The sequence below is a fragment of the Lepidochelys kempii genome, chromosome 16, assembly GCF_965140265.1.
Source record: "Lepidochelys kempii isolate rLepKem1 chromosome 16, rLepKem1.hap2, whole genome shotgun sequence".
NCBI classification, from domain to species: domain Eukaryota; kingdom Metazoa; phylum Chordata; order Testudines; family Cheloniidae; genus Lepidochelys; species Lepidochelys kempii.
Genome location: NC_133271.1, coordinates 15543864 through 15560587, shown reverse-complemented (window position 1 = coordinate 15560587; position 16724 = coordinate 15543864). Strand labels below are relative to the sequence as shown.

The 16724-nt window shown below is 45.0% G+C and overlaps 1 protein-coding gene across 6 annotated transcripts in view; it reads right to left on the bottom strand.

Annotated features, from left to right (window-relative positions):
* Positions 1-16724, bottom strand: part of COL27A1 (collagen type XXVII alpha 1 chain) — a 294861-nt gene that overhangs the window by 30808 nt on the left and 247329 nt on the right. For all 6 annotated transcript variants that reach the window (XM_073314250.1, XM_073314251.1, XM_073314249.1 and 3 more), the window contains 4 exons: positions 6038-6091; positions 5825-5932; positions 2191-2244; positions 1777-1830 (listed from right to left, as the gene is read on the bottom strand). In XM_073314250.1, the coding sequence (XP_073170351.1) occupies positions 1777-1830; positions 2191-2244; positions 5825-5932; positions 6038-6091 (270 nt within the window). The remainder of the gene's footprint in view (positions 1-1776; positions 1831-2190; positions 2245-5824; positions 5933-6037; positions 6092-16724) is intronic.

Genomic DNA, 16724 nt, shown 5'->3' with positions numbered 1-16724 from the left:
GTGCTTCCTGCAATAGGAACACTAGGTACAGTAGGGTAGAAAACGAGGATCAATAAAAATTCAAACAACTTTTCTCATGGTAGGGTCCAATTTGCAACCACTTCCAATTACTACTCTTTTCCTTCCTGCGCAGGGGGGAAGAAAGCTGCTGCTGTAGCTACTGACAGACATGTGATTGGCTCCGGCAACAATGCAAGTACAGCCAAAGCCAGCTGGGATCATCTTCAGAGCATTGAGCAGCAAGCTGTGCCGAGAGGAAGCCACTAAAATATGAGTCACTTCTCCAGCCTGAATTGGGTACGATCAAGCTGACTCAGCAAAAGCCTTGAAAGAATGCAGCAGTGGAACAAGGGGTTTGACTCATTCCAGCTGCAGTCAAGGGGTGTAGGTGGACAAAAGTCACAGGCGTGAGAAGCTATGAGTAAAATGGGATGGGGGAAGGGAGACCATTTGTGCTTCACTTACGAAATGTAATAGGCTGGAACAAACAGAAATAGCAGCAAGATTTTCCAAGAGCAGACAGTTTTAGGGGCATGTGTGCACAGTTTTAGTTTGACTTTACAACAAAACCTACTGATCTAATTTCTTTTATCTTGGGGATTCAGTAGAATTTCTGTGGAACTAGGAAACGGCCCCAATATTCATGCCTATGGGCCCTTCCAGAGATACAAGAGAGTATGGGTGCCTGGAAATGGTGTCCTGGTGGATTGTGTGCCCTGATCCTGACTTGCACTGATAATGCACTGGCTTGTGTGTTTGGGTACGTCTACGCAACAAAAAAAAAGAATTCCCCTCCCCCCCACCCCCGCCAACCCTGTGGCAGAGAGCCTCAGAGCTACGCCCAGTCAACTGACTTGGGCTTGCACGGCAGGGCTAAAGACAGCAGTGATTCAGACCCTCCCCACTTGCCAGGTTCCAGAGCCTGGGCTCCAGCCTGAATGTCTACGCTGCTATTTTTAGCCCTGCAGCACAAGCCCCACAAGCCTGAGTCAGCTGACTGGGCTCGGAGACTCATGGCCATATTTTGTTTTGTTTTTTGCTGTATAGACATATCCTAACTGGCACCACTGCCCTCTGCTGAATGGGATGCCAGACTTGTCCAAATGTTTATCAGTTTCTAATGCTCATCCTCTAACACAAGGGTTCTCAAACTTCACTGCACCACGACCCTCTTCTGAAAACAAAAATTACCACCCAACCCCAGGAGCGGGGACTGAAGCCTGAGCCCAGCCGCCCTGGTGGAAGGGAGGGGGCAAAGTCGAAGCCCAAGGGCTTCAGCCCCAGGAAGGGAGCCTGTAACCTGAGCCCTGCAACCCAGGGCTGAAGCCCTCAGGCTTCGGCCCCGAGCCGCAGCAAGTCTAAGCCAGTCCTGGAGACCCCATTAAAACGACCCACAGTTTGAGAACAGCTGCCTCTAGCAGGTCAGTGGGAGAAAGAGAGGATACAATGTAGCTAGTGCTGCTATTATTGATGATGGTTAAATCAAGAGCCTCTTTCAGCTCAAGCAGTAGAAGCTTGTGTTTTTGGCACAGGATGTCACAGTTTCTATTTCCTAGGCCACATGTTTGCAGCTAGCGGGTGGCTAAGGGTTGTCTGCACATCTATGGTTCACATCTTTGTGTTTGTGTTGGATTACAGGTGCTAGTGTTTATTTGAATGGGTCTGTGGGAGCTGTGCCCTGGTGCTTCGCTTGGAATGGGTGCTGCTCTCCGAGCAGGGGCACTTTTGGCTCATGCAGAACAGGAGATGGCAAATTTCATGCAGTTTAGCTCTTACCTTTTCACCTTTTGGCCCTGGTGGTCCGATTGGCCCTGGCGGTCCTGCATGCCCCTGTGGGAGAACAGAAAACATATGATGGGATTGTAAAAATGGAGTCACTTCTGTGATAGGATCCTGTATTGCTGACTACAGAGACACCTGAATTGCACATGCAGGCTTCAGAGAAATATAGAAGCATCAGCAGTGACATTATCCATGCCTGGAAGATGGAGGAAAACCAGATCTGAAGAATTCTCCACAGCCCAGACTGAGAATAATAAAGAACTGAGCTGTCTATCATCCCAACAAATATAGTTATTATAGTTTGGAAATATAAATATAGTTAAATTAGTTTTGCATCCTGGGCTAATTATGATGTTAGATTTGGAAATGGGTAAAGCAGGGGAATGAGCATCAAAAAAGCAGTCTTACTTCATAACCCATTAAGCCAGGTTCCCCTTGAGCTCCCATCCTTCCTGGAGCACCCTGTGGAAGCAATCACACAGAAAAATGCCATTAGAACAGCCTGCTGTCATTGTCTTCAGAAACCACATGCTGAATTGGCCTGCAGAAAGTGGACTTTCAAGACAGGCAAACCTTAGGCTTGGGAGATTAAACTGAAATGCTCCCATCTATTCTTTGGGCAAACCAGGTAGTCTTATGGCAGCAGCATCCTGAAGTATTCTCTGCACTCAGCTATCAGATCGATAGGAGGGTAGCTACTCTAACCCAAGTCTCTGCCAAGAGTTTATCAGTGAGGTTCCCAGCTCATTTACAGAAATATTGACATCCCAGTAATCAGTTCTTTTCCAGTTGGGAACTGGCTCATATTTTTGGACTCCTATAACTCCTAAAAATGTAGAGTCCTGGTCTTTCCTCTTACGCCAACGTATCCTGGAAATTAAACTCTTGCCTTTGCTCTCCAAATCATGTGGGCATATAGAGGAAAATCTCAAGACAATGCAATGTGGATAATGCCTTGCTAACTGCTAGATGTATACATAGGTACTGGAACTAGGGGTGCTGCCGCACCCGCTGTCTTGAAGTGGACTCCATTATACACAGGGTTTACAGTCTGGTTCAATGGCTCTCAGCACCCTCACTATACAAATTGTTCCAGCATCCTTGGATACATACATAATAAAACTAGCAAAGGGTGATGTGTGAACATTGTGCTAATGTTCTGCTCTTCGCCTTTCCCCTCCGGACTCTATTGCTAACTTCTAATACAAGGTCTTTTTTGCTGAATATTCCTTCAGTGAAGTTTTCAGTGAGACAGTTCTGATGAAGGCCTGAACCCTTAAACATACAAAGACCGCTTTTGTTTTTTGTGGTTCTCAGGCCTGGCAATAAAGATGGCATTGAGGAGTCAGCTCCTGAGCTGCAATTGACTAGGGAGTTGCAAGAGCTGATGTTTTAGGAATCTGAACAAAAGGTTAAAAAAAGAGTTTCCAAATCCTGATCTTCAGATTAAAGCTGGATGCAAGCCTTTTGCTACTAAACTGCAGATACTGGCAAACTCATACTACCTTTCTAGCCAGTGGTGAGCGGAGTAAGTTTTAACTGTTGACGCTAAGGGACATATCTCCTTCTGGTGCTTTATATTTTATACCCTGATAATTTCTATGCTTCATTTACTCAATGGGTAGAATATAGAATTCTCGGTCACAGGAGGAGTTGCATGCATTAGTCACTCCAGATGATAGAAACCATCGCACAAATCATACGATCATTAACCATTTCCCCTTTACTGCTGGAAGTTCAAGTGCTGGCATGCATGGATATGGGCCGAGAAAGCAGATAATCAATCTATAGAGTGCAAAGGATGGCTTCCTGAATTTGAGGATTTTTCTGGTGATCTATCAGAATGGGAGTGTACTTTGTTTTAGAGGGAAACAAGACTTTTTCTTGTTTGAGGTCATTTGGGATCTTCCAGTATCCTGCTTCAGAGACCTGGTGTTGGGTTTCCCACAAAAGGTGTGGGTAACTCCTCCTGGAGTCCATCAACGTGAGTCCTGTACAAGTCCAAGGAGTTGCTTGAGTGTGCCATGAGGAGGGTTCTGCCCACAGGATCCACTCACACGACCTGCCCTGTACCCCACCTTGCTGGTCAGAAACTGTAAGGTCTCATTAGACTGTCCAAATCTTCCATTTTTTCCATCATATTTTTTACCCTTTCCTCAAGGACAGACTGAAAAGATACACTCAGTCCAACAGACTGCTGCTCAGAAATTTCTCTGCTTCCCTGAGAAATAATCCATGGAGACTCTGCCAAAGTAGTCTGCAGGGACGATCTATTGGAAAGACCATAACTTTTAATGGAGGCCTTAAAAATCACAGCAGAATCGCTGTTGCTCAGTCACTCAGTGCTACTGTTCTGAAACATCTTAGCAATTCCTGGTTCCTTCCTGTCTTTTCAGTATGTTCTACAGATTAAATCAGAGGAGGCAAGTGATACTTAAGCAATTACTATAAGAACCTGCAGGGCTAGAACCCGGAACCACAGTGGTTCTGGGCCACTGATACCTCCACTGGAGGCTTAGGGGTCTTCCTGTGGGAGGACCCTGTGAGGCTGGGCCAAGGAGGATGTACCACCCAGCAGGACCTGAGTGGCAGCTCCTCAGAGCCCACAGATTAGCTGGCACTGGTACTTAAAACAGGAAGCCATGACAGTGAGTTGTCCAAACCACATACAGATTGCCCGCCTGTCCTGCTTTAGACCCTGTGCACGAGAGATCCCAGACTCCAGCTTCTGTATGTGCCTGCCTCCTGATGCCTGACTCTTGGTTTATCCTCCAACCTATCTTGGACTCTGACCTCCTGGTAATGGACAATGCTGCCTACTGACGCCTGACTCCTGGTTTGCCCTGTGGCCTCTCTCGGACTCTGACCCTCTGGTACCCAACTCATCCTGACTCCTACTCTGACCACTATGTCTGATGGCCCATGACTCAGTCATGATAGTTACCCTGCTGGTTGGATACATATGAAGAAATATTTGTTGCCTGTTGCGACTGTTTGGATCCCACTGTCTGACAATCTTGAGGTAACTGAACTGCTGCTGTTCTGTCTCCCAGCCTCACTCCAGCACCACACCCAAAACCTTTATCATGTTCTATCTGTGCTCATTGCAAGTGTTCCAGATAGTGGATCAAGAGTGGGTGTATGGCTGGGGCAGAAGTCCAAGGCAGAATTCCACGTAATAAAACAGTTTGACTTGGAAGCTGCTCTCACCATGAGTATGCAGTCTCAAAGGGAATGCTCTGAGCAAATACAGCTTCTCAGCTCATTCCCTCTTCCAGAAATATATTCTCAAGAGTTAGACTTGAGAGGAGAGAGTCCATATAAAACTGCAATGTATCCTTAACTGGCTACATCTGCTATCAACAAATGAAAACTTGAGAGATTCCTTCTCATGTGGCAAAGTAGCAAATTATTAAAATCACTGATCAGCTAAAACTAGAGCTGGTTGGAAAAATATTTACATGGGAAATTTTGAAAAAAAAATTCTTGTGAAAATGTTTGAGTTTTTTGATGTAAAACCAAAACAATTTTTTCCAGATTTTATGATGTTAAAATGGAAAATTCTGTAGTTTTTTCTTTTACCTCCACCCTTCCTCTTTTTCTCTCTCCTTTTTGCCCCTAAAATAATTTGCCATTGGAAAGGGGGGAGGAGAAAAAAATGGGAGAAAAAAGCAATTCCCCCCCAAAAAACCCCTAACCTTCCCCAAATATTTTTTTCTGTTTTTTCACAGAAAAATCTGATTTTTGTTTTAGCATAAACAAGCCAACAAAAACTTTCCTTGTAAAAAATTTCATTTAGGAAAAAAAATCGATTTTCCGTTTTCAAAGGAAAGTTTTGCTAGAAAATTTTCGATCAGCTCTAATTTAAACCACGAAAAAGAAGTAAAATAATGTAAATTTGAATCCCTCTCTCTGCCTCACCCCCTTCCTGTGCCTCTGTTCTGTCTCCCCAAGGCACACAGATGCCTCCCCACCCCCTCCAGGCTCACCCTACCACTTGTCACTTTGGGTTGCACTCAATCAATTGCAGGTCTATTCTCACCATAGGTCCCAGGGTACCTCTGGATCCTTTAAGGCCTTGCATCCCTTTTGGTCCCATCTTCCCTGGAGGGCCTGTCTCGCCCAGCTGCCCCTGATAGCCCTTGCTGCCCTGTAAAAGAGGCATATACAGATTATTGACGCAAAATGAAACAAAACCTTAAAGAAGCAAAGAGATAAGAATGAAAAGGAGGTAACACTGGCAACAGGCTCTTACCTTCTGGCCGGTTTTGCCCTTTTCTCCCTGTTTGCCTGGTTTCCCTTCTGGTCCCTAGGAGAGTGGAGAAACCCAAAGAGCCATGAGAGACTAAAGTAAAAGTTCTACCCAGCAACCATGGTGCGCCCCCTGAGCATGATAATCGGAGCCCATCTCTGGCGATGGTGCCAGGTAACAAGTCCTTTTACCCCTCCAGTCCTATTCCCATGGGAGCAGAGAAACAGGAAGGATGTTTAGGCAATAATCCAATGGACCATGAGATGTGACAAAATAAATTCCCTTTATCAGCACTATGGCAGAGCAGGAGCAAGGTTAAGATTGTTCCTGAGCTCCTCTGACATGAAACTGAGGCTTACCAACCACTTCACGATGGAGAGATTTCTGTGCCAGGAAGGCTGCCTAGTTCTGGGGGGAGCAGTAAGAAGATGCAGGGTTTTTAACCTTCAGATCACACGGCATATACAGACTAGGACTCTAAAGACTAACCATCACCATCTGATGACTGTTTGTCAGCATATGTGAAGTGTTTGGCAGGTCTCAGTGGAGTTCTGCGTGCAAAGTTGCCTGTGGCATCAAATATGGCATCCTAACTGGCCTCTTTGTTGGCAGTTTCAGAAGAGACAGCAAGGATTGATTGAACTGTACAGTCCTCTCGCTCTTGGCAGTGCTCCCTGTCAGTTCATTGGCAGAGAAAGTTGCCCTGCTGTTTCCTGCTGTACTTTGTTCTATCTACGCATAAAGAGAGAACTTTTACTCTCTCAATCAAGCACCTTTCACCAGCAGTGAATATGGGTTTGGATAACTCTGTAAGTGCTGTTTAGAATAATGGCTCTGGAAAGTGGCTGTGTATTGGAGTCACTGCATAGTTAACTAGCATTCCTACTAGACTGGAAGTGTATTGACAATGACTGGTTTTATTTTCTACTTGCCTGTTAAGTATCTTTCTGCTCATTACACACACATTTTATCTATTTGTATTATTATTACAATTCACACGCATGGACATATATAAAAACAGACCCCATTACACACAGACCTATGTACAGTATATAGGAATAGACTCAAACGCACAAATACAGAGGGACTCTTGGACAGCAAGACACACACATATAGGACTGCTGTTTACACCTATTCTCAATCACACACACAAGACCTGCAACCCGTCCATGCACACAAAGCATATGTAAACCAGGCTGTGGGGAGTCAGACACGGGAGCGTGAAAGGTAGTTAAATATAGCAGACTTCTAGGTCCCTACACTGGACCCAGGATAGAACTGGAAGTGCATGAAATGTGTGAAAGACAAGAATGAGACAGCAGTAGTTTCACAGGGCCATGTCTCAGCTCCTTTTCATCAGCTGGAAAACAGGAGCCCAGGGATTCAGTGTTTTATTAGGAGTGCCGGTGGCTGTGGGCCTGGTGATAGACTGGATTTGACAGGAATTAACAGCAGCTGGACAATCACTGAAAAAGAGTTTGTACATTTGGGCAATTGGAACTTGAAGTTTTCCTCAGTATGTATGTACCAGTCCATCTTCCTGTATCAGTCTAGCAGTTGTGTCTGCCCAGATCTCTCTCCGGCATTTCACCACTAATGACACTGTGGAAGCAGATTGGTTTAATCGGATGTCTTTTGGCTAAACAAAAGTATCAACACATAACAAGCCTGGTCACATGCAGTGTTTCTCAGCTTTGATCTGACACAAGCGCCTTAGAGGTCTCTGCTCCAAGAGCAGTTCAAACCTATTGCACTCCATGGAAGAGTTGAGCTAGCCCTTCAATTCCCTGAGTACAGCGAGTCTGTTCTGCATGAGCCATACATTTCAAAAGAGCATTCTGAAAAGAGTGGCTAATAATCCTCCATAAAGTTATTGTCTCTGCTCCAGAGTACTTGATTCCTTCTATCAGTTGTCTCCAGCCCATGGAGCTCCCCTCTTTGTTCCCCAGTTGTTGTTGTTAGGGGTTGTTTTTTTTTTTTTTTTTGCCAGAACCTTTCCAAGCCTATGCACAGATCAATGAGCTAGAACGACAGTTGTCCCAGAAGTATGACAGCAGGTTGTACCACTGCTGCACTTTATCAGTGCTGAATACCAAGGGTCCAGTCTTGCAGCACACCCACAATTCATATTTCTACTGGGAACCTAAAGGAATCCTTTCACTGTGCTCCTGAGTTTGGAGGCAATGAACTCTAGTAGTGAGAGTAACAGAAGGGGAGTTGGGCCTCTTGAGTACCCATTCCCAGTTCTGCTACCAACTTGATATGTGACATCAGGCCACATGTCTTAATCTCTCTTTGTCTCAGGCCTGGTCTCCACTTAAAATTTATACCAGCATAATTAAGTTGATCAGGAGTGGGAAAACTCCTCCTCTCCCCCGACAACACAGCTATGCTGGCAAAATCCCCAGTGTAGACATAGTTACGCTGACATAACCACACTTCTGTTGGCATAGCTAATGTCACTCAAGGAGGTAGTATTCTCACATCAGCAAAACTCCTCATTCTGTTGGTGTACACTGCATCCACCCTAAGAGTCTGTGCTGACATAGCTATGGGCAGGTGTAGCTCAGATGTTCATGGGATCTGCTAAACTCCTTGGGCTTGACTCTTTCTTAATTCGGAGAGGGAAAAAGTGGCAGTATCTCCCAAGCCCCCACACTGGTGGTGCCAAAATGAGCTAGCTGTCACACACAGGAGACTGTGCTGATCTTCATACATTACTCCCTCTTTCTTTCTTCTGTGAGCTGTGAAACTGTCCACAAGGTTGACATGTAAAATTACTGTCATTGGGTATCTGAGCTGGCCCCTGCTGAAATGAAAGGAGCAGTTCGCACCTCTGTTATTGTTTTAGGTTCTGCAGATGTCTCTTGGTTGTTTTTACACTTAGTTCACTTTTTAGAGGCTCTCTCTGTAACCATAAGAGCCAGAAACTTTCATTTTAAAACAAAAAGTAAGTTTAGAATCTGGAGTACAAGATGGCAGCAAGAAAGAGCAAATGGTGTGCCATACTGCCACGTACAGGCTTAATCACAACCTTGCCTGATGCAACCCTGTGAGCTCAGCAAAACCAAAGCTCTCAGTTATCTGAAGGTTTCCAATACACTTCCTTTGGGGGAAAAAAAATCAGGGTTTGTCTGTCTGTCCATGTGAGAAAACAGAGGGTGAAATCCTGGTTCTGCTGAAGTCATAGGTGCCAGAATCCCACCCAGAGTCTGCAGCATGGTGGATTCTAGTGTCTTTTGCCAGTTCCTGTGTTTTTAGCTACTGATCTCTAGCGCAAACACTACAGTGATGGGCACCATAGAGAAGCCATAAATAAAAACAATTCACTCCAAGGTCTTTTTATTGGATTCAAATCAGCTGAATCTGAGGGCTAAGGCACTACACACTTGGTGATTTTTATTCTTTGAGAAAGTTTGTAAGCTTTTTGATGGGAACTTTTAGTCATCATCTTGCTGAAAAAACAAATCCTCTTTCCAATTGTTCTTCCTTAAGTGGGATTATTTCTAAATAGCAATATCCCTTTATACACTGCTCTGTTTATCAGATCTGTAAAAAAAATTGCAGCATGCCAGTGCCTCTAGGAGATTATGGTATTTGTGATGCGACATTGTGAAGGGAGCATTTTTAAACTAAAGCCATACAGTGTTAGGTGCGCAAAAATATTTGCTTAAGAAAAACAGAAATTACAATCTGTTGGTTTGCTCATTTGAAAATTTCATTACAAATTTGAGAAAGAGCCCATTTTTGCAGGTTTTTCCCCAGAGGTCTGGGATATTTTTCAAAGGGTGAGGGGACGGCTAGTTTCCCAACAAACGGGGGTGTTTTTAGCGGCTGATGGCTTTGGCAATCAAGAGTTATGTTTCTTGCATGGAATGCAAATAAAGCAATATTTGAGAGGGGTGCAAAAAAAACCAAGTCATGTGAAATATCTACACAACCAGGATGGTGGCGCTCACACAATTCTATAGATGAGGGTTGGAATTCACCCAGAATAGGCCCACAAACCACTTAAGTCCCACTGCAGCTTCTAGTCTGAGGGCTTAAGTGGCACACTGGTTTTGTGCCGGCCCTCTGCACAGGGCTGACTTTCACCCTGGGACAATAACTCCACCTTGCTTAACAGGAGGAAGCAGGTATTCTTGTTTTAGGGCTCCTCCTTCCCGCCTTTATACCAAAGTCCTTCATCTCATCAGAAACATTTTGTCCTTTTCCAAAATGCCTTGAGCTATTCAATCCCACTGCCTTGTGCTTCAGAGCCCAAGGGTTTCTTACACTCTTAAGCAAGTCCTCTCTCCACATCACTCTTCACAGCAACTGAGCTGTCACTAGCCGCATTAGAGTTAGTTTTCTAAACACTGAAGTAATTTCTCAAGATGTATACAAGTCCAGTCATTTCTTCATCTGGTCTCAGTTCATCACTTTTCTCAGTAGGTTTCCCACCTCTTTGTTTCAAGAGCACATGGGGTGTTTTATTGCATAATTTCCATGCTCCACACGGATACTTGAAGCAGTTGCTTATCTTATGTATTGGGAAACTTTTGTTGATAATTAACGCCCACCCAGTTCCATGAATCTCTACACTGTACAAAGACAGACCACCACACTGCGTGCACCAGCTGTTCCTACAATTTTCAGCCCGACTCAGCTCTTCTTGCGCCTGTGGGCGTCTTTCATTGTTACCCCCATTTAAATATATAACACAGCTTAATGTATGAATTAACACATTGAGTGGCTGAAGGAAAAACTGGGATTTAACTTTTTAATTTTCAGGCTGTATCTGGAAATGTGTGGGGACGACTGAAGTCCATTCGGGTACAAGAATCCTTAGACAAGGAGAGAGAACACAGCCTATGCAACAGCTCTTTTCAGTCCACTATCTGTCAGCTTTTGGGGGAAGAGGAAAATGCACTCCCATTGTATAACTCACAGAGCATGACCAATGGAGATCTACATTACAGCCCTAAAACCCTGCAGACTAAAATGTTATAAGAAGTGAGTGGAGATTTGCTATAAAATATTATAAGAAGTGAATGGAAGACTCCAAAACTGATTAAAGGCCAAATAGACCTGAACAGCGAAGTTCCAGTCTGGATCCAAACTTCCCAAAGGTGTGCTGGAGTTCAGATATTGGGGTTAGATTTGCCCCCACTTCTAGAATAATCATAGGTGGGCCAGCTTCTCAGATGATGTTAATCAGCATTGCTCTACTGAAGTTGATGAAGATATGACCCAATTGACCCGATTTTAAATGGCATCTGCAAGTACTCAGCACTTCTGGAAAACTTAGGAAATATGCATCTGGAGATGTAACACAGCGATGGAAGAAAGCATTGTCAGGACATTCAGGACAGTCATGAAAAGCAGTCTTATAAGGGTGATGTACCCTACCAAAGCCCATGGACACAATTTTGATCCAATACTGCTCATTAACCTGCTCAGGAAAATGACTATCAATGTAATGCCAATGCCTTTTGGGCTTCATTGAATGGAAGCCATTAAATCACTCCCTCTGATTAGAAACGTGTCAGTTAAAGAGAAGGCATGTGATTGCTGTAATCAAAATGTGTATTGGTGGAGATGGAAAGAGTGAGGGGAAAAGGGGGGAGTATGGGCCAGGGGAACTGGGGATGGATTCAGAGGAAGTAACAGGGGTAGGAAAGAAACCAAAGGTGCAATAAGACTAGCAAAGAAAAATATGAAAAAGGAGGAACATAAAGGAAAATGAAAAAACACCCTATCATTTCCTACTGCTCTGCAAGGTCTCCATATGAGAAGCTCCACTTAATAAACTGATTGAGAGAATCCTTCCCCCCACAGAGGACAGTCCACAAGTTTTCAGGAAATTAGGAGATAATTGGGGCTGGGCACTTGAAGACATAAATGTTTCAGATTTACAAGAAACACATTTTGTAATCTCTCTGTCTAGCAGTGGTTTGGAGGAGGAGCAACTCATGACTGGATATAAGGAACGAAAACAAGAAGCAACTGGTTTTCAAGGTTCAGAGGTCTGAATTTGTGATTATTGGGAAGCAGCAAGAGACTCTTCACCCATGGTGAAGAGTGCTGGTACAGCCAGATAGATGAGATTAAATGAAAAATACAATCGGGGAATCCTATAAAAAGAGCTAAAGCTCAAACTGGGAGACTGTAGCTAAAAGCTGTCATTCTGGCATCCTCTTGAGTCGACTTCCACAGCTTGACATCCAGAGTCTGGGTCACAGAGAACATAATGCAGGAGATGGTCTTCTATACTGAGAGCGCTGTCATGTAACTCCTGAAGTTTACCGTGGAAGCATCTACATGGTCAACAGCATGCATCGTACAAAGAAAGTGTGGCCTGTTGGTCAGTGCTAGAGACTTGTAGCAAAACTCCTGGGTTCTAGTCTGAGTTCTGTCACCGACTGGCTGTGTGGCTTGGGCAAGTCACTTCTCTTCTCTGTACCTCTGTCTGCCCGGTTGTGAAATGGGGATAGGGATACTTGACTACTCCACAGTGCAATAGCTAGTGAGACATGATTAATACTGTATTTGTCAACAGCTGGGTGGAAAGAGCTGGAGAAGTGCAAAGCATCACTAAGTGCTCAGCTGTGAAGCTTTTATACAGGGTCTCTCCAGAACCACCACATGAACTAGCTCTTTTAGTTCAAACATGGGGGAGGGCAAGACACAGCATTTTAGCAGCATGACTCCCGTTTTCTGCAGTGAGAAATGTGTAGGTCCAATTCCTTTAAGCAGCAGGGGTTACAGTCTTCCTTTTGAAGAACACGAAGGCCCTGAGGTTGTGGCAGAGGTGGGGAATGAAATCTCTCTCACAATAAGGAGGGGGAATCTTGGAGTAACTGGAGGGAGAGGGAGAGAGAGAAAGAGTGAGTCTCCTTAGTCTGAGTCAGGAAAGAGCCTGTGCCAAGGAAACAGGATTGATTTCAAAGTCTGGCTCATTTCAGTTCCTATTAACTCTAAATGAAAACCAGCTGGGACCAGCCCTCCTCCCGCAGAGCAAGATTCTCAGAATGGAAAAGCCCAAGCAGAGCTGGCCAATTCATCGAAAGAGGTAACCAGCTCCTCTTTGCGGCAGAAGGCTGATCAATCTCCCCTTGTGAGCAACGTCCACATGTGTCTGATGGAATGCTCCAGATTTTTGAGGGGGAAAACTCTGTGAATCATCACAGAACTCTTGCTGCTTGCAGGACATTAGATTCCACTAGGCAGATCTGATGGGCTGAGTCACACATACCAAAATAGCAAGACAGCCCCCCCAAACAAACCCACCCAAACAAAACAAACACCCACATGTTCATTAAAAATGACTGTTTACTGTTCCAGATCAGAGATCAAACTGGTGCTTCAAGAGATGCCTTGGCTGTTAGAGCAATACTGAAAGAGGACCCATAGCAGCAGAGTTTGGAGTTCCATGGGGGTTGCAGCCATGCTTGCAGAATGGGAGGGAGAGAGATGCCTATGAGTTGCAACCACACCTAAAGATGCAGCTCCATAGGCCCAGTTCAGCAAACCATCCCTGCTGAAAGCAAAGCATTTAAGTACATATACTTAATTCCCACAGTCTTTACGTGCTTTGCTGAATTGGGACAGTATTTGGTGCTTTGCGTCCATCCAGCAATGACATTTACAGGCTTCAAGGCATATCATGTAAGAGGCAGTGTGACCTAATGAATAGAGTACTTGACTGGGACTCAGGAGACCTGGGCTCTATTTCTGACTCTGCCACTAGTCTGCTTGGTGACCTTGGACCAGTCACTTCACCTCTTTGCCTCAGTTTTCCCATATTTAAAATGGGTTTATGATACTGAAAGTGGTTTGAAATCTATGGATGAAAAGTGCTAGATATTAGTGAGTTGCTCCATAGTCCGTCTAAAGGAGGTGGTGTTTTCAGCAGTACTCCTTTACACTATGGTGCTCCATGTTTTCTATTTTGTGGATCAGTTGGTAAGAGAAAGTCCCCTCCCAATTCTTTGATCCCTCAGTGTATGGTTCTCAAAATGTTTCCTGCGGTAAGGGCTCCATGGATGGTCCATAGACGACAGTTTGACAGCTACTTAGTTTAAGAGAGACAGTCCTTAACACCTTACCAGAAATGCATAAGTTCTCCTTGCATTGACACAAGTTAAAGCAGAAATGACTGTAGGATTGCTCTTAAGCAGCTTTGATATTTGCAGTGAGTTAAATGCCATTCCTCGATGTGGCATTGCCGGCTCTCGCTGACCTCTCATGCTCAGAATGAACAGACATATTCAGTGACCGCAAAGGGAGGCACTTAGTTGCACAAAATTCTTCAGTCATGTTTCCAGTGGCAGGAAATGGAAAAGAACAATGTAAAACCACTAGGGGGGAAATTCAGCTCTCAGTGACTCCGAACGACTCCGCTGGCTTCAGTGGAGCATTGGCTTTGATAGGAGTTACCCCAGATTCACACCAGTGTAATGAGATTAGAAACCAGCCACACGTCTATTCTATAAAGGTGTTGGAGTGGATCTGTGGCTTAGAAGTGGAAAATCAGTCTCAGCCAACAAGGTCTGTTCCTTGGGGTTTTGTTCTGAAGGGTGTGAAGTTGATGGATATAAGATATGAAAATGGCTTAACACACCCAGTAAATAAGCAGAAAAATAGCCTCATCTTGGGACAAACCCCCTTAGCATGAGCTCTTGCTGCTCAAAGATTTGTTCCTTTCTGATGATCAAACGGCTATCCTTATAGAGTGAAATTCAGCCCCATGCAGAAGGCTGGGAACAAAACCAATGCACCATTTAAGTCCTACTTAAAGCGACAAAAGAAGACTTAAGCGGGGCATAGGTTTTGCATTGTCCCTCTGCAATGGGTTGAGTTTGCTGTATTCCGATCAAGAAACTGATCATACCTTCAGTCCCCAGCCCTGGTTTGTTCCTCTGTCCTACACACTTGTGGTCTAGCCAGGGAGAGGTAGATGCCTGGTTTCTGGAATGCATGGATGGCTCTTGGGCCTTGTCATGCTATTATATTAACTAAAAAGAGTTATTTGCCAGTCCTTAGAGCGGCTCTGGTCTGCTCGGCTGTGCAGATGCCCTGTGCCATGCTGACAAGCAGCAGCAACAACATACAGAGCCAGATCTTCAGCTGGTGTAATGGAGCTATGCTGATTTACACCAACTGAGGGTCTGGCTCAAGGACGTTCTGACCCCAGATGTGAGCTGCAAATGACACCGCAGATGTGATTTCAGGTTCAAAGTGAAGATATAAAAAAAAAAGGGAGGCTTTAGCTCCCGGTCTTGCCATAAAATGAGGGATTTTCTTGTTTCAGATCATGTTATACTTCATTACCTGTGGGCTCTCCAATTACTTTCCTGGAACTGTAAAACCCCTGCTATCAGATATCCAACTTGTACGAAGACCAGCACATTACGAAAACCACAGTGCTCAACTCTGGAGAGCAGCTGGAAATCCACTACCATGCTCCTGCCAGTTGGCTTGGCACTTCCACACAGCCACAAGCTGATTAGCTGTTCTCAGAGGGAGGAGGCTGAAATGCTGGACTCTTTGTAGAATGAAAAGAGAGGAGGTTTAAATAGGAACATATTAGAGGAGATGGGTTGCTCTCAGCTGCTGGCTGCTCATGTCCAACACCTGGCAAGCTGCTGCTGTTTCTGCTTATATAATGGTGACTTCAACCTTTGTTTCAGACCATCCTCAGTTACAAGGAAGAGGATTGAACAAGCAGCAGGGATTTGGATGAAGTGCACATTACCCTCTAGGCAGTGTCATTCCCTGCTCCAGGAATTGAGATGTACAGATGGCAGGTGAACTTGCCCTAAACACCAGCAAACCACATCCCTCCTCTTGCAGTGACAACCAAAGTGCAGCATCCCTGAATTCAAACTAGCCAGTGTGATGCCATCCTCCTACCCCTGTGTTAGCTGCTGAGATACTGTCTCCCTACCTCACTCGCACATGGAACACAAAGAGACTCTGGACCCTATTCCTGCAGCATCTGCTGTGCTCAGAGAGCCTGATCACTCTACTTGGACCAGTCACCAAGGACCCTCATCTCTAGCCACCCTTTGAACTGCAGAGGCTCAAAGTCTAAAGAACTCCTGTGTGAGAACAGAGATACAGTGTCAGTTTCTTGCAGCTCAAACAAGCCAGGGATCTCACTAAGCAGAATGAGTGATGAGCCAAGAGTTAAATCACTGAATCCAGAAAGGAGTCAGAGTCTCATTACAGTGAGGTCAGCAAGAACCAGTAGGACCCCAGTAGAGGAAATAAGAAACCAGCCCGGGACCCCACTATGGAGAAACTGTCATGAGCGAGAGAGCAAGGGCAAGGGGAAACGTGCAAGCCTGCCTGAATTTCTAAATCTAAGTTAAGAGGAGTACATTGGATGCTGCTTTTGACTGTGTTTTAATGTGCTAGGTACTAACCTTCTCCAGTTAATATTGCAAAGAAACAAGTGACCTATCTGCAGGGGGATGCCAGGTGGGATTTCTTGCTGGGTGCAGTGGTACAATCCTTCACAGTCCTGGTGCTACGCAAAGCTGCAGAATTGCTGGGGTGGGAGCTGGGGCCTTTGGAAGAGGGAAGCTGGAAGGTTGCTGGGAGGAAGCCTAGAGTGGGGAAAGCAGCTGGGACTGTCAGGGAGGAAAGGATCATACTTGGAGACTGCCAGGGAAGCGGGGGTGGAGCTGGCTGGCCTAGCCCT